The sequence below is a fragment of the Chiloscyllium plagiosum genome, chromosome 2 (genome assembly GCF_004010195.1).
Source record: "Chiloscyllium plagiosum isolate BGI_BamShark_2017 chromosome 2, ASM401019v2, whole genome shotgun sequence".
NCBI classification, from domain to species: Eukaryota; Metazoa; Chordata; class Chondrichthyes; order Orectolobiformes; family Hemiscylliidae; genus Chiloscyllium; species Chiloscyllium plagiosum.
In genome coordinates this window covers 41683236-41704506 of record NC_057711.1, presented here as the reverse complement: position 1 = coordinate 41704506, position 21271 = coordinate 41683236, and the positions used below count along the sequence as shown (strand labels likewise).

At 37.1% G+C, this 21271-nt stretch overlaps 1 protein-coding gene across 2 annotated transcripts in view; it reads left to right on the top strand.

The window, feature by feature from the left end:
• The window catches only part of tmem167a (transmembrane protein 167A), a 29862-nt gene extending 11109 nt beyond the window's left edge, over positions 1–18753 (top strand). For both annotated transcript variants that reach the window (XM_043708560.1, XM_043708552.1), the window contains 3 exons: positions 433–542; positions 8452–8486; positions 18330–18753. In XM_043708560.1, the coding sequence (XP_043564495.1) occupies positions 433–542; positions 8452–8486; positions 18330–18400 (216 nt within the window). In that variant the 3' untranslated portion in view covers positions 18401–18753. The remainder of the gene's footprint in view (positions 1–432; positions 543–8451; positions 8487–18329) is intronic.
• Positions 18754–21271: the final 2518 nt, after the last annotated feature.

The following is a 21271-nucleotide window of genomic DNA, read 5'->3' as shown; positions in this document are numbered from 1 at the left end:
GTAAGTCGGTGAAAATGGGTAGACTAAACTGAAAGCAAACCCTGTTATGACAGGGTCTGGGTGTGGGTGCCTGCTCACATCAATGTCTCCTCCTATATTGGGGCGATGAAATGCAGACTGGGCGGACACTTTGAGGAATAAAGTTCTGTCTACAGAAATGACTGAGTTTCCTGCAACTGAACCCCCTCTCTTCTCTATTTGATATTCATTCGGATGTCTCACTGCATCCCGATAACCTTTTCCTTAAGCAATTTGCCAAATTCACTGCTCAGGTTTGCCCTTATGTGTGTAACATGCAGTATTCTATCCAAGATGTTTTAAATTTCATGTTTTTCTATTTTGTTTACCTTTATTTGCATTGTTAGTTTCTAATCAGTAATCTGTGTTCCAGCACGCCAAAAGAAATTCTCATTAAAATTTTTATCTCTACAGTCGGCAATTTTCAACTTCCAGAGTCTATTGACGGTGATACTACTCTTGATTTGTACCTGTGCTTACATCAGAGCCCTAGCTCCTAGTGTTCTGGACAAAAATAAAACTGGGTAAGGACACAGTAACTTTTGACTTTTTAAATTAAGGTTTATCAAATTTGTTCAAAAGTTAAAATGTGACCAAGTACAATAGACTGCTTTTGAAAATATATTTAATGCGGGATATTTATGATCTCTATTGACTTAGAAATTGTTGGTCTTTGGGCATTAACTGATGGTTTTTCCCTCAAGATTTGAAATAAAAGTAGTCGCTATAATCCCAGAGGCCAGTTCTCTAGTTAGAGATGACTGGTGGTGAGTTTAACCCGAGGATCATAATGAGGGATGGTGTTGAGTAGGCGGGACTTTTTTTATTCATTCGTAGAATGTGGACATTATTGGCTAAATTGGCATTTTTTGCCCATCCCTAATTGGATTCCCAAGTTGAAAGTCAGCCACATTACTGTGAATCTGCAGTTTCCTTCAAACAGCAGTTTCCTTCCCCGAAAGACATAAAAGAAACCTCATCTGATTCACTAGACAATTGGAAAAGACAAGATTTTTAATTCAATTCAAATTCTACCATCTGCCATGGCAGATAATACGAATAATATCATTACACCATCACCTCCCTTTCATGGTGACCTCAGTTGGTGTGGAAGTTGAACCCATACTGTTGGTAGCCCTCCATATCGCAAAAAAGCAATCCAGCTAACTGACCTGCCAGGAGCACCTCCAAAAGAAATGAAAAGGCATGACGTAAATTCAGGCTGCCTTCATTTATCATAAGTTTTTTTTTACTGTTATAAATTTTTCTAAATCACAATCTTTTACATGAAATGCATCATGGGGGCACTATTGCTTTATGCGGAGTTTTGAGTTTTACTTTTGAGTGTCTGCTTATGTGAACTGAAATTAACCAAGAGAAGTTTTACATTTATTTTGATACTGATCATTTTGCCATAACACATTGATACTGACCAAGTACTCGAATAATGGTGTAAGTAGATATGGCTACTGTTACTGACTGGAGTATTATACATAGATTTGAGCAAACTTTGAGAATTAACTATATTATTAGCAATGGCTGTGCATTTCATTAAATACCTCTCATTGCACTGTATTTGGAAAAAGCAAACTGAGGCAACTTTGAATATGTTTCCCCTGTTTTAATTGACAAGGATTAATCTTAAGCTATTTTAATCTGCTAACAAGCATCTATTTACAAATCATGGGATGACGTTGGTGCATAGACTGTTGTAATATTGTTCACCTTGGAAAAAGAAGAAAGAACCACTTGAAGTTGATTTTAATTTCAGGAATCTGCCCAGTTGATTCAAAAATTGACAATACTATATAAATGTCCATTGCATCTCACCACAGGTCAACGCATAATGCATAAAATTTGTTCAGCACAACAAACATTAAATAGAATTATGTTGGATATTCTCATGCCATCCCCTGTCACAATGTCTAAGAATTTGTGCTTCGATTTGTTGATTTTGGAAATTTGATGGGTGATTTTAAAACAAAAGTATTTGCTTGAACAGAGCAATGGAACTTCAACAGAGCAAAAACAGTGCAGCTCAATAGTAAGGTCATAAAGTTGAAGTTTCAAGTCACTAGAAGGATACTTTAGATCTGCCTGAGACCTTACTTAATGTCATCTCGGCTGATCAACATGAAACCATTTTTCATCCAGAATGTAAGTGCCAACTTCGATATATCACAGACAGCACTGCACTAATACATATAAACAATTAAACTAAAGTTGCAAAACAGGAGATAGCATCATACCAATTATTGAGTCATAGAGATATACAGCATGGGAACTTGTCCTTTGGTCCGACTTGTCCATGCTGACCAGATACCCTAAAATAATCTAGTCCTGTTTGCCAATATCCCTCTAAACCCTTCCTGTTCAGATACCCATCCAGATGCCTTTGAAATGTAATTGTACCAGCTACCTTCTACCATTTCCTCTGGCAGCTTATTCCATACATGCGCCACCCTCTGTGTTTTTAAAGAAAAGTTGCCCCTTAGATTTACTACGGTGTGGAAACCGGCTCTTTGGTCCAACAGGTCCACACCAACCCTCTGAAGCGTAACCCACCCAGACCCATTTCCTTCTAACTAATGCACTTAATACTATGGGCAATTTAGCATGGCCAATTCATCTGACCTGCAAATCTTTGGACTGTGGTAAGAAACCAGAACACCCAGAGGAAACCCATGCAGAAACTGGGAGAATGTACAAACTCCACACAGACAGTCCAAGGCTGGAATCGAATCTGGGACCTTGGTGCTGTGAGGCAGCAGTGCTAACCACTGAGCCACTGTGCCACCTTAGGTCCCTTTTAAATCTTTCCCCTCTCACCCTAAACCTATACCCTTTAATTCTTGACTCCCCCACCCCAGTGAAAAGATCTTATCTATTTACTCTATCCATGCCCCTCGTGATTTTATAAGCCTCTATAAGGTCAATCTCAGCCTCCAAAACTTTGGTAAAACAGCCCCAGCCTATTCAACCTCTCCCTATAGCTCAAACCTGACCACATCCTTATAAATCTTTGCTGAACCTTTTCAAGTTTCACAACATCTTTTCTATAGCAGGGAGATCAACTCCTATACTCAATGCTCTGACCAATAAAGGAAAACATACCAAACGCTGCCTTCAACTATCCTGTCTTCCTGTGACTCCACTTTCAAGGAATAACAAACCTGCACTCCAAGGGCTCTTTGTTCTTAGTTTCAGTTAAGTAGGTATGTTCTGTTTTTTACTCAGTTCAACACAAGTAATTGTTTGAAATGTCTTCAAAGATGTGTTTGCTACATCAGCCGTACATTTCATTAAGGGTGAGAAGGGAATTAATTCAAGTAAATGCATCCCTTGCTCATGCACTGAAACACGAGAAAGCATATTAAACCTTAGGTACAATAGGCATTTAACAAACGCAGTGCATATAATTAGAAGGCACAGCTGAAAGGTGACATCTGGAAAGGCAAAGAAATTGGCAGAAGGAATTGGCCTGTTTCCAGTGTAAATCTCTATGTTGTTCGTGTGTCTGCAATGACACAAGATGAACAATGTAACAGAAGCCAAACTATAATTTTATTCTGAATGTGAGACTATCAGAAGGTATTCCGAAACAAATTTGGCTCTCCTCTAATTTATTATACGACAACTAGTACAAAGCTAACCTTTTAACATGCATATTAACAAACTAGTGGGTGTAATTTAACTACGCCCTTGTATTTTGCCTCCTGAGACTAAATTTTAAATCTAACCCAGACTGATGGAGCAATACTATCCTGTTTCTGCACTGTAAAGATCTTAAATTAAGTTTAGACAGTCATAACGTAGTTCCTTGTAGACATGATTTCATAGCACAAAACTGTCTGTAATGCATACAGATTGGCAGTTTTGCTAAGAGTTAGTAAGAATGCTGACGTAGGAAATGGAAAAACTCACACTGGCACAGCAGGGAGTGTCCTAGTAATGTTGGAGTTGTTAGCTGTTTTAGGCATAGAAGAAAGTCTATTTTATCTGTTTTTGACCATTGAGACATCTGATTTTGGAAATATTTGTCAACAACAGGTAATAAAACTGGTAAAGTGCTCTATTCTTCTGAAACCACATTTGTGAAAAATATAAATGTAAATCCTGATGAATAATGTGTGACTCTGAGAAGCATTTTCAATTGTCCTAGGTATGATGAAGGGTACTCAGAGTTATGGAGATGTACAGCATGGAAACAGGCCCCTCAGTCTGACTTGTCCATGCCAACCAGATATCCCTATCCAATCTAGTCCTACCTGCCAGCACCCAGCCCATATCCCTCCAAACCCTTCCTATTCATATACCCATCCAAATGCCTCTTAAATGTTGCAATTATACCAGCCTCCACCACATCCTCTGGCAGCTCATTCCATACACGTACCACCCTCTGTGTGAAAAAGTTGCCCCTTCGGTCTCTTTTTATATCTTTCCCCTCTCACCCTAAACATATGTCCTCTAGTCCTGGACTCCCTGACCCCAGGGAAATGACTTTGTCTTTTATCCTATCCATGCCCCTCATGATTTTATATACCTCTATGAGGTCACCCCTCAGCCTCCAACGCTCCAGGGAAAACAGCCCTAGCCTATCCAACCTCTACCTATAGTTCAAATCTGCCAACTCTGGCAACATCCTTGTAAATCTTTTCTGAACCCTTCCGAGTTTCACAACATCTTTCTGATAGGAAGGAGACCAGAATTGCACGCAATATTCCAACAGTGGCCTAACCAATGTCCTGTACAGCCGCAACATGACCTCCCAACTCCTGTACTCGATACTCTGACCAATAAAAGAAAGAATACCAAACGCTGCCTTCACTATCCTATCTACCTGTGACTCAAGGAGCTATGAACCTGCACTCCAAGGCCTCTTTGTTCAGCAACACTCCCTAGGACCTTACCATTAAGTGTATAGGTCCTGCTAAGATTTGTTTTCCCAAAATGCAGCACCTCACAATCTAAACTGTATCTGCCACTTCTCGGCCCACTGGCCCATCTGGCCAAGATCCCGTTGTAATCTGAGGTAACCTTCTTCTCTGTCCATCACATCTCCAATTTTGTTGTCATCAACAAACTTAATAACTATACCTCTTATGCTCACATCCAAGTCATTTATATAAATGATGAAAAGCAGTGGACCTAGCACCGATCCTTGTGGCACTCCACTGGTCACAGGCCTCCAGGTCTGAAAAACAATTCTACCTTTGAGTCAGTTCTGTATCCAAATGGCTAGTTCTCCCTGTATTCCATGAGATCTAATGTTGCCATGGGTAACATGGGTAACCTTGTCAAACGTCTTGCATCTACCGCTCTGCCCTCATCAAACCTCTTTGTTACTTCAGAAAACTGTCAAGTTGGTGACATGATTTCCCACGCACAAAGCCATGCTGATTATCCCTAATCAGTCCTTGCCTTTCCAAATACATGTACATCCTGTCCCTCCGGATTCCCTCCAACAACTTGCCCACCACCGACATCAGGCTCACTGGTCTAATAGTTCCCTAGCTTGTTCTTACCACCTTTCTTAATCAATGGCACCACGTTTGCCAACTTCCAGTCTTCTGGCACCTCACCTGTGACTATCAATGATACAAATATACTTGGAATAATGTAGAATTTGAAAGGTTAATTTTCTGTGGAGTGATGTTTCTATCACCAAAGTGATAATATAATTTTATAATCATCTCTTTTGCTTCTTCACTTAATTTGAGTTGTCTACTCAAATCTGATGTTTGTTGCTATCCCCAGTCACAATGTCAGTCACAAAGTCATGATATTTCATGTCCTTAAGTTACCCTGCACTTCTTGGCCAAAACCTTCCAGATCTTATGCCATCAGTTGATGGGAAGCTTTTCTGTGTACCTCATGAAACACCTCCATGATCTTGTAAACTCTATCAAATCTCTTGTAAATCTCAAGTAAATCAAAATACTGCGGATGCTGGAAATCTGAAACAGGAAGCTGGATAAATTCCAGTGGTTCTGGCAACATCTGTAGAGAAAGAAACATTTAACTTTCATGTCTCTTTACTGTCTTTCTAAGCTAAAAGGTATTGGCAAATGGGGTTTTTATACTTTTGTCAGAGACAGAGTAGGAACAAAAGGGAGATGACTTGGAGGCCCAGTGCAAAAGACAAAGGCGTTGTAAAATGGGTCTAAATTAAGTTGTGAAGTGAATGTATGGAGAATGGGCATAATGTAGTCAGTTTCGTAAATTATGAAATTCAGTGTCGAGACCTTAATGCTGTAAGTGCTTTAGCACAAAATGAAATGTTGACTTCAAGCTTGAGTTGTGCTTTGTTGGAACATTGTAGCAGGCCCAAAACAGTAACTGACGAAGCCAGCATTTATTGTCCATTTTGAATTGCTCTTCAGAAGGTGATCGCAAGCAGCCTCCTTGCCCTGCTGCAGTCCATGAAGGGTAGCTTCACTCTTAATATGTCTGGGAAATGATTTCCAAGATTTTGACTCCACTATAATGAGAGAACAGTCATATAGTTTCAAGTCAGGCTGTTGAGTAGGTTGGAAGAAAACTTGCAGGTGATGTTCCAAAGCATCTGTGCCTATCCTTCCAGTTATTCTAGGTTTGGAAGATTCTTTTGAATGAGCCTTAATGAGTTACTACATTGCAACCTATAGATTGTGTATGCTGCTGCCAGCATGTGTCAGTGGTGAAGGGAGTAAAAGTTGAAGGTGTTGAGTGCCAGTTAAATCTGGAACAGACATTATTGGTGCAGTTCATACGTGCAATTGGCTGATCCTTCACTGCTTCTTATTTTTACTTTTTTTTATTTTGAAATTTATCCCTGGGTGCTTTGCTGATAATGTCTGCTGTCAAAATTAGGTTGTAAAAAGAAATTACAGAATTTGTAGCTGAATTCAGATAAGGTTTCATTTTCTTACCTTTTTGATATCAGTTTGAGCAAGAGAAGTTTGGTATAACATGATTATTAGTTACTCTGATAATGTTTAGTCAACGTGCATTTAAATTGGCTTGTAGTAGATCTCTTCTCTCCTCCCTTAATTATAGTTCTTGTTTTATTCTGTATCTCAGTTGTGTTAAATAAGTTCACCCACAGTATCTTGTCCCATTTTGAGTAGATTCTACTTCGCAGGAGAAAGAAGGCATATCAAAGCAAGGTACCTCCCCAGACAGATGGTAGGAATATACCTATTGAATATTTGAGCTGCTGATTCAGAGTAGCATTATTGGAAGCCTGAAAAGTTAATATCTGAAAAGTTAAACTTATTTCCACTAAAATAAATTTTTCATTTGTAGCCCAAAGAGGATTCTGAAACCCTTCCTCATCCATATTCTCTTGTGAAAAGTAACCGCTACAAAGGTTCTCCAGGTCTTGAGTTACAGAATATCCCTATTTTAAATGTGGTGATACTCTGCATTGTTGCCAACAGTTGTCTCAATGTTCAATTTAATTATTTCACAAAAATGTTATCAAAGGTAATATTAAAAGACATTGAAAGCTAATATGTTTCATGATTCAGATTTCCGCAAGCCAATCCTGTGCAAAGCCTTCCAAACTGAAAATATTTTAAAATATACAGTTTAAAATTGAATTGTGTATTCAGCCTGAATTAAATAGGAAAGTGGAGTCAAAATGTTAATTTCCTTTCTGAAAACAACATCTTGATTTACAGAAGAATTCTTAAAGAAAGTGCTGTCTTTGTTCCTGAAAGATGTGAAATGAATAAGGTGTGACTTGAGCAATGAGATCTTTTCCATAAATTAGCATTCTCAAAATCAATGGTCAGTTGTTTTTTTGTTTCATTACCCAATTTAAGATGAATATCGAGTTAATGAACCTAATTTGATACTACTTTCATGCCTTGGTTTGGCAGATTATGAGTATGTCTGCTTCCATTTCCTCCAGCTCTATAAAGTGTCATTGTTGATTATGAAACTACACATTACACTAATGAGTCTGAAATGCTAATTTGGCTGTTCTTGACACTTCTTTCCATCAGTGAGTCCATCCAACATATGTACTGTTGTCGCAAGTCCATTACTAAACAAAGGTCCTCTTTATGCTCCATACTTTCTAGCTAATTTGTAACCATTCCTTATAGTTACAGTATGTAAATTTCTATTTGTTGCAACAACAAAAATGTCACTGGTGTTCAGTAATTCATCATATACTTGAATGGGTTTCTCAGTGCTAATGTCTCTGGCGCATCATCTTACATAAAGAGGATATCTTTACAAAAAAATTATTATACTCTACATTGCTTGAGCAATCCAGAAACTGGGTAAGATGAAGAATATGTTGTTGTTTTATTTTCATTTCTCCCATCCTGAATGACAAGTGTCAAATATAAAATTCATTGAAATTGTAATCCATCAGATTTCATCACAGTAAATTTCTTGCAAATGTTTTGTTGAATTTAAAGAAAGCTATTTGTTTTCCAGACTACTGGGAATATTTTGGAAGTGTGCTAGAATAGGTAAGCAATATTCTGTGCTTTTTCTTTTAATAATGTTCAGTTTTACTTTGACAATTCTTCTTCCTCTATCTTCAACAGTAATGTTAATGCAAAATGTTACAGTGAAAGTTGCAGCTTATAATACTTCAGACCTAAAAATGGTTTTGCATTCAAGTTTAAATAGTCACCTGTCTGGTGCCAAACTGTCCTTTCTGTCTATCTCCATAACATTTTGTCTGAATCCCCCAATTCTGCAATTAATTGATCAATATAGATTTAAACGTGCTGATTTTTTCATAGTGCTTATTTATTGACTTGATCCTTACAATGCTGTCGATTCTGTACTTTGTTTTTCATTCTGCAATCTAGCCAAGTCTCAGCTATGCTTCTGTGCTGTAGAATATATAGTAATATCAGTATAATTAAAGAAACACATTGTCATTTAATGTTTGATTAATTTATAATTAGTATGTGTATTTCTTGGTGCGAGTTAATCCTTTAGTGCAGGCCCATTGTCATCTGGAGTGCCATTCTTTAATACACTATAGAGGAGCTCTTCACCAAAAGTTATCTTTACAAGTTGCTAGACTGTTGCAAAACCTACGTAAAATGTAAACTTTATAAAGTACTTTCCATTTCTCCCTTCCCAAATAGTAAGTCTCCTTTCTGATTAGTTTTGACATTTATCACAAATTGCCCATCTGTTTCCACTCAATATTCTTGTTCCTTTCATTCCTGGAGACCAGCTCAGTCTTCACTGTGCGCTTGATTTCAGAATCATTATACAATCACTATAAAGCCAAATGCACTTTGAATCAGTACAAAAGTAAAATGCTAACTGCATCCTTAAATGGTAACACTCCCTGCTGGATTCAGCACTGAAGGAGTGTGATACATTCTTATTGGGTTTTGCATCATATTCTGCTGCATGTTCTAGTGTATTAATAGTAAAATAGAAATTCTTCTTCCTGGCTTTAGTCCAGACTACTTATATCGGTTTAAAAATAAAGTAAATAATATTTTAACTCATCAAAGATGAGTCTTGTGCATGTGGAGGGTTTGATCGGGCTGGGGGGGGGAGGGAACTGGGTGCAGATGAGGGTGGAACTTCAATTTAAAATTTGCAATTTTCAAAACATCTATAATTTTACAAAATTTACCTCCATATTTTGGGCAATTTGGGCACAGCTGTACAGTTTTAGTGCTCAAGTGCACATGTGCAAAATGAAAAACAAGGATATAATATTCCTATCTACAAATAGGATGTAAATCATCATATTTTATACCTGTATTCCTGGTGTCAAGCATTGGGGCTCAATGGTAAACTTAGAAATTGCCAAACTTATTTTGTACATAATTAATCTATGCAACAGATATCTCACTGAAAGTAAAAATGTCATTGGTGTTTATCTTCAAATTTTAATTAGGGATTTCCAGAATGCTGGGTTGAGGTTTTGTTCCACTGAAGATTGTAATAACCCAAAAATTACCAGGAGTGTTCAATGTTTGGATGTCAGATTGAAGACAATAGAATGATTTGAAACTTCCCATTTAATTCAGGTTCTTTTGTCAATCTAGGTCCACAATTCAGTACTGTTCTAACAATTTAACTCCTTTTTTGAATTTTTGTTTTGTATTTCTTCCTTTCGTGAAGGCTGTGCAAGACTACATCCGCTATTTTCTTTACTAAACAACTCTTGATGAGCAAAGATTAATTCAGGATATATTGCTGTTTTGAAAAAGTTTCTGTTTCTTAAGAATTTTAAGACTTGGGAATAGCGAAGCATTTTGCGCTCTCATTCAAACTATTGAGATCCATTTATAACAAATGCTGCTGTCAATGTAGCACCCTGTTTCAAAAGGTAGTATACAGAAGATCTACATTTTTGTTGCTGTGAATGAAATTGATTGTGTACTGTCTGCTCTTAAAGTTGCTATTTAGACCAGGCAAAAAGAAGAGGAAAATATATTTTCTTAAATAGATTAGATGCACTACAGTCTGAGAATAATGTAATTATGAAGATAACATTTGTAGCATCCAGACCTTGTCAAGAGTTTTGAATATTTTAGTAAGCTATATTTTTAATCGTGGAGGTAAATATTCCAAAATATTTCAATCAGATGATGCATTTACACATTCAGAATAGCTCATGTAATGTGGGCATTTTTCTGAGGGTGAAGAATCAAAATTAATGCCTTGTGGGTATTAATGAATCTAAAGTATACTTGAGTTCTGTATTTGCAACCATAAGAAAGTAACGATGTGATGAAAGCTATTGTCATCTTTGCAAATGTTGGAAAATCTTGAGCTCATTTTGTGCTTGGAAATTAAAGTAGTGGGTTGCATTTGCTGCTGTAATTCACAAGTCATTGTGGTGTTCTAGGCATCTTTATTATCCAGTCAGAGTGGGATTCATCAAGTTATAGTAGTACCACCTCTTAATCAGACATAAATAAATATGGCTTTGAAAGACAATTTTAAACATTCAGAATCCTATAAAAAAACCAAGTGTTTTTAATTGATTTTACCCTATATTAACATCAGAGTCTGATCTATTCTCCATGCATAGTGTGGTACATAATAAACAAGAATAAGGAAACAGGTCCATAAAATGTTGTTACTATGACGATGTTCAGTTGTTTTTGTAAATCGGACTCCAAGACATTCTAACAAGCAATGTTCAACTTTCTGGAATTTCAGATTTTGGGGAAGAATGTTAATTGAGAGAGAATTTTGTGAGCCCATACTTTTTGTTGAATCAGTCAGTACGTACATGGTATTGACTTGTGCATATTTTTAAGCTATTTCTATCCTAATTCTCATGTGTTGAAGTCAACTGTTAGCAGAAAACATGCAAGTACTTTGACTCATTAGGTTCTTAAGCAATTGACATAGACTGCATTGATTGCCAAAGTTTGATTCAAATAATATGGGGCACATTATCTATTTGTTATTTAAGACCTAGGTCGGTCACATGAAAGGTTTCTAGGATTCCCAAATGTGATTTATTTTGAACGGAGAGATTCTAACATATTCAGATTGTACATTAAAATACTTGAATAACTTTACATCGTTATTCAATTAGTTATTAATATAAATCTGCAATAATAGAATTTATATATAAGCCAGAATTGGGACTATTTTATGATTTAAGTTAGAACAAATTCTTATTTAAGTAAGCAGTCATTCAGACAGCTATGTTCTTCAAGTGTTAACTGCTAGAAATTGACCACACTGGACCCATTATTACTGAGAAAAATGTGGACTCTGATCTACCATCAATTCCTTTGCCTATAAACTCCCACAAACTGTTCTTTGAGCTTATTAATGTAAAACTTTGTAATCCTAAAATACTTCTGAGACAAACCAGTTGAATGGGAAACAGTCTTTAGTGGTTCACTTTGCATGGGCATATGAAGGCTTGTTTTGCCTTTTATATTCCACATGATAAATGGAAATCAAAGATACTTTCTCACAGTTTTCAGAAAAGTAACAATCCGGTATCAGTGGCATTAAATATTAAACTGTCTCATACTTCTAAAATTTATTCAATTATGGTTTGAACCAAGTTATATCATTTATTAATAAGACCATAGAGCTTTAAGAATACAATAAATGAATTAAATTGGCTGTTTACTTTTAAAGAAATAAAATATTGCTCTAGTAGTGTGCAATCAGTTTATAAAAATATAATTCCAGTGCCATAAGCAAGACTGTTTTTAATGCAAAGTTAGTTGTCTATGTATTTGTTATTGATCGACTCAAAGAAATATCAAGAGATATTAAAAGACATTTTACTTTTTTCCTTAGTATTTCAGTATCATGTTATTTTTCTTGAAGGTGCTACTTATTAAAATTGTTTAACTTCCAATATCATTTTGAAAATCTAAAGCAAAGAAAGTAAGTGTTGGAATGGGGGGGGTTGATCATTTGTAGAGACAACAATCAAAATTAATTCTTTGCAAAATCTCTTGAGAGTTAAAATAAGTTGAGCTTAGTGAAGAACTGTTAATTTAAATAATGTTAATCTTGACCCTGGTTTCATTTAAGTATGTGAAAATTAAAGATAATTCTAAGGGGTCAGTAAGAGTAGAATAAGTGGAGTTCCCAGTCCTACGTTTGCTTGACACATGGATAATCAATCCAAGCAGATGGAAAGTAAGTATGCTGAGATCCAGGAAGAGAGAATATAGGGGAGGAAATGGAGTAAACCTGTATTAGAACAGCTGAATGCAATCCAAAGGATCAGTATGGTTCTGAGAAAGGGAAATCATGTTTGACAAGTTTGCTGGAGTTCTTTGAGGATAAAAGTGTTGACAGAGGGGAACCAGTAGAGCAGTGTACTTAGACTTCCAGAACGCACTTAAGGTACCTCATAGCTTATTGCACAAAGTATCAGAGTTCCCTCTAAGCTGTGCGCCAATATGAACGCACCGCCGCCGCAAGGTTTTGCGCGTGGCAATCATTTCTGGTTCTGAAAATTGCTACTGTGCATGGGCTTGAGAGGCCTGTGCAGCCAGAAAGAAAATTTGGGAGTGCTGGATGGGAGCTCATGCTGTCGGGGTAATGTGTTAGCATGGCTTGAGAACTGGTTAATGCACACAAGATATTTGGGATTAGTGGGTCTTTTTCAAGTTAGGAAGATTTAACTGGTGGAGTGCAAGAAGGTTCAGTCCTAAGACCTCAGTTATTTAACATGTATAGTAATGATTTGGAGAAGAAGACAAAGGATCATGTATGCAAATTTGATTTCCCAAAAAAAAGGGAGGGAATGACGACAATGAATCTGTAAGGGGATATAAATAGGTTGAGTGAATGGGCAAAACCTTGGAAAGTGAAGGTTGGAAAATGTGAGGTCATGCACTTTGACAGGAAGAATCAAAAGGGTCATTATTGAAGACAAACTCAGTAGTGAAGCTCGAGGGATGTGAGTGTTGTGCGTGAAACAGGAAAAAGTTAGAATGTAGGCAAATGGAATCTCAAGTAGGGAATTGTAATTTTTGGCCTTTATTGTTATGGGGTTTAAAAATTAAAAAATAAAATAAATCTTGTTATAATCATGTAGTATGTTAGTAAGGCTGCACTTGGAGTACAATTTTGCTTCTATCTTTAATAAAAGGCATACTGACATTGGTGGCTGTTCAAAAGAGATTCATTAGGCTGATTTTGTAGTGTGAAAAGGTTGATTTATTGAACAGATTAGGCCTTTATTCATTACAGTTTAGAAGGATGATATTATTGAAACAAGCAGGATTCTGAATGAGCTTGACAGCTTACGTATTGTGAAGGTGTTTCTACTAATGGGGGAATCTTGAACTCGGGGACATTACTACAGAATAAGGGTACACTCATTTAAAACTGAAATGCAAAGAATTTCTTCTTCCAGTGAATAGTAAATATTTGGAATTCTCTACCAGAGTTGGGGTTTCTGAAAGTATTTTGGAAGTTGGTAGGTTTTGGAAATAGTTGAGTGCTATGGGGAGCTGGCACGAAAGAGGAATTGAGGCCTAGGCTGATAAGCAATGATCTTGCAGAATAGGGCAAGCTTGAAGGAATGAATGTCTTATCCCAATACTAGTTCTTAACAATAATAATTCTTAATACTATATCTAACAGATCCCTACGAGGAGAAAGATCAGTTAAAACAAAATTGCAATTGTTTAAAACAATTTTGTACAATAAGAGAAAGGGTAATGAAGTTGGGCATTAAGTAATGAAAGCATCCCACTAAAAGCATGATGTGAAAGAGAAGTCCAAAGGCCCCTGGCACCCAGATCTAACTTACTCTTATTAGAAATAATTTACAAATAACCTGGTTTTTATAAAGAAGTATGTGTAGAAACTTGGAAATGCTAAATAAGTCAGACAGCATCTATAGAGAAACATGTCTGAGAGTTAATAGTTCAAGGAGATCACTGTCTGGATCCCACTATCTCCATAAACGGGGTGCCGTCCAATGACTAAATAAGGAACATGAGTTACTAGCAGTTCTCGCATCTTTTCCTCAAACTCTATTTAATCCTTTGAAAATGAACTATGTATTTGTGAACTGATTTAATTTTCAATAAACAAAGTCTGTGTGCTGTACCTTAATTCCTTATTTAATGTCATTACCACGTGTTGTTGCAATATTTGACTGAATGGTGAAATAGTTATTTAGAATGTGATTCCTGTGGATTTGATATGGATCAGTTTAACAAAAACTGATACTTGGCCAGTTAAGAATCTCTGCATTCACAGCTACAGCTGGATCCTCATTGCCAGCTAAAAGATATTGAAATCTATCCAGGTAATAGAGAAATCATCAGCATTAGGGAAGGAAAGGCCAAATAAAAATCTGTATTTATCCTTACTTTGCATCCAATTTCCCTCTTTACTATCTACATATATCCAACACACAGATTAAAGAGGCGGCTTTGCACCCTGGATTCATCCTGTGTTCGTTTTACTTAAATATGTACAATTTCCCCCGTGACATCAGTATAGGAGTCATGTCAACCTCACTTGTTTTGAAATATTCAGTTCACTAATTGCATTAAGACTACTCTTCTCTCATCCAGTCTTGAATGTGTCATATCATCTTCTGGCTTGGTGTCAGAAAGACAAAAGTTATTATCTTTGGGCCCACCAAAATCTCTACTTACTTGCAACTGAGGCCAATTAAGCTTTCTCTAAGCTGATAGACTAATGCTTCTTTATCTTCACTTTTTGAAATCATAATCATCCATGGGATTAAAATAAAACCTGATCTGTTTTTCCTCATGAACTGACGTGCTATCTCCACCCTTTTCTTCAGAACTCTTAGTATGTACCCATCTTTTCAAATATTGCCATTTTTTTTTTTAAAAAGTCAGGCGATGCTCACACATTCAATACAAGGGAAGTAGAAAATTTGTGCAATGTTGCATTCAGTTCTGGGTGTTACACTGCCAGAGGATGCGAAGGCTTTGGAGAGGGTACAGAAAGGTTTACCAGGATGTTGTCTGGTTTGGAGAGTATTAGTTGTGAGGAGAGATCGGACAAACTTGGTTTGTTTTCACTTTCATCTTTGAAAGCTAAGGGGCAACCTGATAGAAGTTTACAAAATTGAGAGGCATGAATAGAATGAGTGTCAAAGTCTTTTTCCCAGGGTAGAAATGTCAAATGTCAGTAGATCAATAGGGGGCATAGATTTTGGGTAAGAAGGGGAAAGTTTAAAGGAGATGTGAGAGGCAAAGTTTTACACAGTGGAATTACTGCTGGAGGAAGTGGTAGAAGTAGATGCGACAGCAACATTTAAGAGGCATCTTGACAGATGAGCAAACAGGCAGGAAATAGAGGGATACAAACCACATACAGGCAAAAGGTTTTTTTGATACAGAGATTTAGAGAAACTCATTAATACGCAGAAACTAATACAGACATGGAATGTCTGTCGGTATTTCTCTTGCTCCAGGGTGACCTTGTCAGCATTTCACTTGCTTTGTCTGGTGGGTGTCAGTATTTAAGTCTGTCCTCAGGGAGTGTGTGAATAGTGCACTTCCTCACAATAGTGAGTGAATCGGTATTTCTGTGTGGTGTGTGACTGTAGGACAATTTCAAAATATGCAGATACTAAACCTGGAAGAATTATAATGTTTGTGATGGACAGTGTGGAACTCCAACAGGACAGTGACACATTGGTGTAGTTTTCAGGTTTATGGCAGATGAGGATTAATGCAGAGCAGTGTGAGGTGATGCACTTCGGTAGGAAGGACATTGAAATACAGTATAAAACAGGCTGTAAGGTTAGCAGTGGTGGACTCTCCCTCTTTATGGGCATTTAGGCGGGCATTGGATAGGTATATGGAGGATAGTGGGTTAGTATAGGTTAGGTGGGCTTGGATCGGCGCAACATCGAGGGCCAAAGGGCCTGTACTGCGCTGTATTCTTCTATGTTCTATGTTCTAATGGAATTTTGAAAATTAGAACCAAAACATCAGCTATCTTAGTAGCCACCTCTTAAGAACTTGAATGGTGAAGTCCATTGGAACTTGGGGATTTGTCAGTGCACATCTTTGACAATTTTCTCTATACTACTTTCCTAGTGATCTTAATTTTTTAAATTTTCTTCTTCCTTCCATTTCCTGATTTATGGCTATTTATGGGATGTTACGTATCCTCTGTAGTGAAGACCAATGCAAAATACCTATTCAATTTACCTGTCATCACCTTTCCCATTACCAATTGCTCAAAATGACTTCTAAATGACCTTTCCCATTACCAATTGCTCTAAATGACTTCTAAAGAGCCAACGTTCAGTCTATTAGCTCTAAATATCTATAGAAACTCTCACTTTTATTTATATGCTTTTAGCTAGCTTTCTCTGTACTCTCTTCATTGTTATTAATCTTTCAGTCAACTTTTTCTGATCTGCCACCACCTTTTTGTAATAATGCACTTTTACTTTCAGTTTGAAGTTTTCTTTAGTGGTCAGTTAGTTGATTGATCCTGTAGTCCAACTGTCATTCAAACAAGCTGAAAAAAGCTCATTTTTGTTAAATAATTGCAAAAGCTGAGGCTTCTGCATCGTTATCGCCCCCCACCTCCGATTAGCCTTACCTGCCTCACTTGCAGTCACACTCAATAGTCCCTGACCAAATCAGAAGATCATATTCTAAGGGCTGTGGCTGTCCCTTGTTACAAAGTATCCACGAACCTCCTCATCGAATTGCAAAGCCTGCAGTTTGGCCTCCAACAGAATCACATGTTTACTGTGCATCACAGTGGCATTCAAGAGCAGTCACATTCTGCAGTTGCAACACACCACCTGTCCTGCCCTCAATATGTTTTAATTGATTAATTGTTTTCCTTTATCTTTCCTTTCTTTTTTCAGTGAACCTTACCAGTGGTACTTAAGTTGTGTAAACCTTAAGAATAGACCTTAACCACTTTGTGGATACTCATCAAACCCCCAAAGTGCAGTAAGGTTCCAATTCAGAGAAGATGAAAATGTTCAAAAAAAAATCACAAGCAAGAGAACACTACCTTCCCTCCTTTATTCCCCTCCCCATGTTCTGTGCTGTGTTGCACAGAGATACCTAGCTTTCCAAACTTCTGAAGAAAGAGCTAGCTGATATCAGTTTTAGCGGATGGCCTTTTACTATCTATCTTCTTTCTTTGAAGACCTTGTAAATCCTGCATCAGGCAGGAAAATATAGTATTGACACTAAATCTAATTTTTGTTTTTATTATTTTTATAAAGTTTTTGATGTTCTACCCTCAAATATTGTTATCCAAAGCGTGCTCAATCTTACTTTCACCAAACCCTGTTCACTTGTAACCCTTTTGTTTACTGACCTCAATTTGCTCCAAGTTCAATAATGCCTTGGTTTGAAAAAATATTAAATTACTCCATGGTACTCTCTTTTTATTTCTCCGTAATTTCCTCAAATCATAGAACCTTTCAAGTACAATTCTAATTCTGACCTCTTGAGCATTCCACAATGATTCTCTCCAACATTGGTGACCATGCCTTCATTTGCCAAGGGTTGCATTCTGGAATTCTCTCCAAATCTTTTGTTGTCTCTCTTTCATCTTAAACCTGATGTTTCTTAAGAGCTGCCTCTTGGACCAAACTTTTGATCATCTATCCTAATATCTCTTTGTGACTCTGTCAAATTTTGCTTTAATGCTCTTCTAAAGCACCTTTTGGATATTTGATCAATTTAAAAGTATGGTGTAAATGCCAATAGTTATTGAACTTCAGATGTAATATGATATTTCATGTTCTTTTTAACGATTGTATGATTAAATTTGTTCAATGTTTCGGGTTCTCATTTGTGTTTTTAAATCATTCTTATGTTAAATTATTTTAAACATTTTGTCCTATTTTTGCTTTGCAGGTGAACGAAAAAGCCCCTATGTCGCCATATGTTGTGTAGTAATGGCATTCAGTATTCTGTTTATGCAGTAGCAATTGCCTTCAAAGGATCAGCACTATGGATGATAGACATTGGTTAATATACACAACAGAAGAACTTTATAAATGTGACCGTGATGCACGAAAGGCTGCAGCTTCTAAAATCTGTGTTTTGCTTCTTCCGTCACAAGCTTTTCTTAGCAGTGGCATCAGATACAACCCTGTTACTGGACCAAGGACTGAGATATTTGAGATAGAACTCCACTGTGGCTGATTTTTTTATATATATATGGACTGCAACAACCATCCTACATTAAGAACTAACATCACAATGTGAATTATTTGATCAGTTATTGCTGTGTGAAACTGACTAAATATTGTATTGTCAATAAAAACCTTCAATGATACTTAAACTTTTTTTCATTGAAAGAATACAATACTGATCTTAACAGCATACTTTAGCCCAAAGGAACACATAATGAAGATATTCATTACTTTGTTAAAACAACTGAGCTTAACTGACATTTCTGGCTCCCTGATCTTTGCTGTCAATTTTGCAGTATTTATTTACTTAAGGTTGTGGTTACAAGTGCTTGAAATGTCTGCGGTTGATATTTTAAAGGTTATGGATAACTATTCCCTTATAGTAAAAGGTTTTTAAAGTGGAAATTCATGAATAGTTTTTAAAGCTTCCTCTTCATGCTTCATGAATAGAGTTCACTGCTTCCAGTCCTGTCTGCTGGGTGGATGGACATGGAAGTGCAGTAGCTTGCCAGTGAGGTGATATGAGCACAGAAACTTTTGAACTTGCCTTTCCAAAGGTTCCCTATTGCAAACTATGGCTCACGACACTTTTTGAGATATCATGAGCTATGAACTAAATCTGGTCCAAACATGGAAATTACCAAGGACTAGACATGTCAATCCTCATAATAGTGTGCCAGGTGTGGACTTTTCCAAACCAGCCTGGACCATTAATAGTTGTTCCTAAAAATCTGCCTGAGAATCCCACAATCGGGTTATGCTCAGTCTTTTGAATGGCTCCCAAGACATCCTGAATCTCTGAAAGACCATGATAAGGTGTCCAGGTAACTCTTCTCCTTTCCTGATGTCTGGTGATTCCTAGAACTCCGATTCCAGATCACCAGCCCTGAGCCCAAATTGCACATTCTAGCATACGTGTGAACATCCAGGATTCCAGTACTTCCCACAGATTTTTGTAGTGCAGTTTCGGCATGACAATTGCCCAGTTTCTCTCATCTTGTTCCTAATCTTGTCTCTAATCTAAAAATCCCTTATTCATGGTTTCATTCTAATAAATCTCCTTTGCACTCTCTCCAGTGCTTTAACATCCATATGTAAATAAGTTGCCCAGATCTGAACGCAATGCTCCAAATGTGATCTGATCACTGATTTGTAGAGGTGTACATCACTTCCTTTTTTATATATACTCTATGCTTCCATTAATAAACCCTGGGATCCTATAAGTCTGCTTCCTAACTGTTTCAATTTGTTGCCTGGGTTATCCTCTGTCCCTTTCCTCAAACACAGTGTCACATTTGTAGTCTTCCAATCCCCAGGACTAGCCATGTGTTCAGAGAGGCCTGAAGAATTTCTGTCGATGGCATATACAATATATCATAACCCCATATTCTTTGTTCACATTTCTACAGGTGCCCATTAAATCTACTTATGTTTACTTCAAGCATTCCCTGTACTCTTGGATTTCTCAGTGACCCAGCTTATATTGTTGGAGTTTTACTTTGTGTGGAAGACATAATTAAATCTTTATTAACTATTTTTAATTGAAATCACAAGCTTTGAGTGTTGCTCCTTCATCAGGTGGATACAAAGCGCCGAAAGTTTGAGATTTCAAATAAACCTGTTGGACTATAACCTGATGTCGTCTGATCTTGTCCACCCCAGTTCAACACTGCCACCTCCATATCATCAAACACTTGGCAACTCTTTAATTGACTTAAGGTGAGACTTTGCCTTAAAGGGCTTTGCATGAAAGTTGGAGAACACAAGTGATTTACTCTTGGTGATTAGTAGGTTGGAAAAGAATACTGCTGATATGGAAAGAAGCATTTTGTCATCTGCAAGCACTTCTGAATATAAATTTTAAAAAGGTGCTGGCTAATCACAGTGCAAACTTAATGGACTACTGATTGGATGCAGTAAGTTCAACAAGGCATTGGAGCCAGAATGTAAGGTAAGTGTGGGAGCTTACTAGGGGCAGGCTGGTAAGTCCAAGTAAGGAGGTGGAATCTACAGTGGTTGAAGGCAGGAGAGGACACAGTGGAGGGGACAGACCTTGAGGGGCCTCTGATAGGATCAGTGTTTCTGTCAAGGAGGGAAACCCTTGCCTGACATTAAGACTCACTTGATTGCCATATGGGGCCTGTCCTGCTAATTGGCCACTTAAGATCCTCAATCAAATCACTCATTTTCACTGATAAAATTCAAGTGGTACTGTACAATTTCAGCTATTGTCTCTGAACTCATCCTGAACGACCTCTCCCTAACTTTTAACTGTTTCCTTTTGTCTTTATTTATCTATGGAGACCCATTAGAGTTTAGCTTGTTTGTTCTTTTTGGAGAATTGTTTTTTCCATAAACTGAATCTTTTAAAATGTTCCTATGATACTAGTATGCCATTTTGTCATTTGCCAATGTTGTTGCCCATTTTATTCAATTCTCAGGCACTCATAGCATTTTTCAATCTGTTCCTCATCCCTCATGTCTTTCCTATCATCTTAAAATGCATTATATTATGGTCACCATCACTTAGACATTCTCCTACTTGAAATGAAGACTAACTTTCTGAATTGTTGCACTCCAAATGAAGGCCTCCCTGCTATCAAGTAGGGAGTTCCAGTCTCTTAATCTATCTTGTGGTTCTACCACATGACATGGGGTATT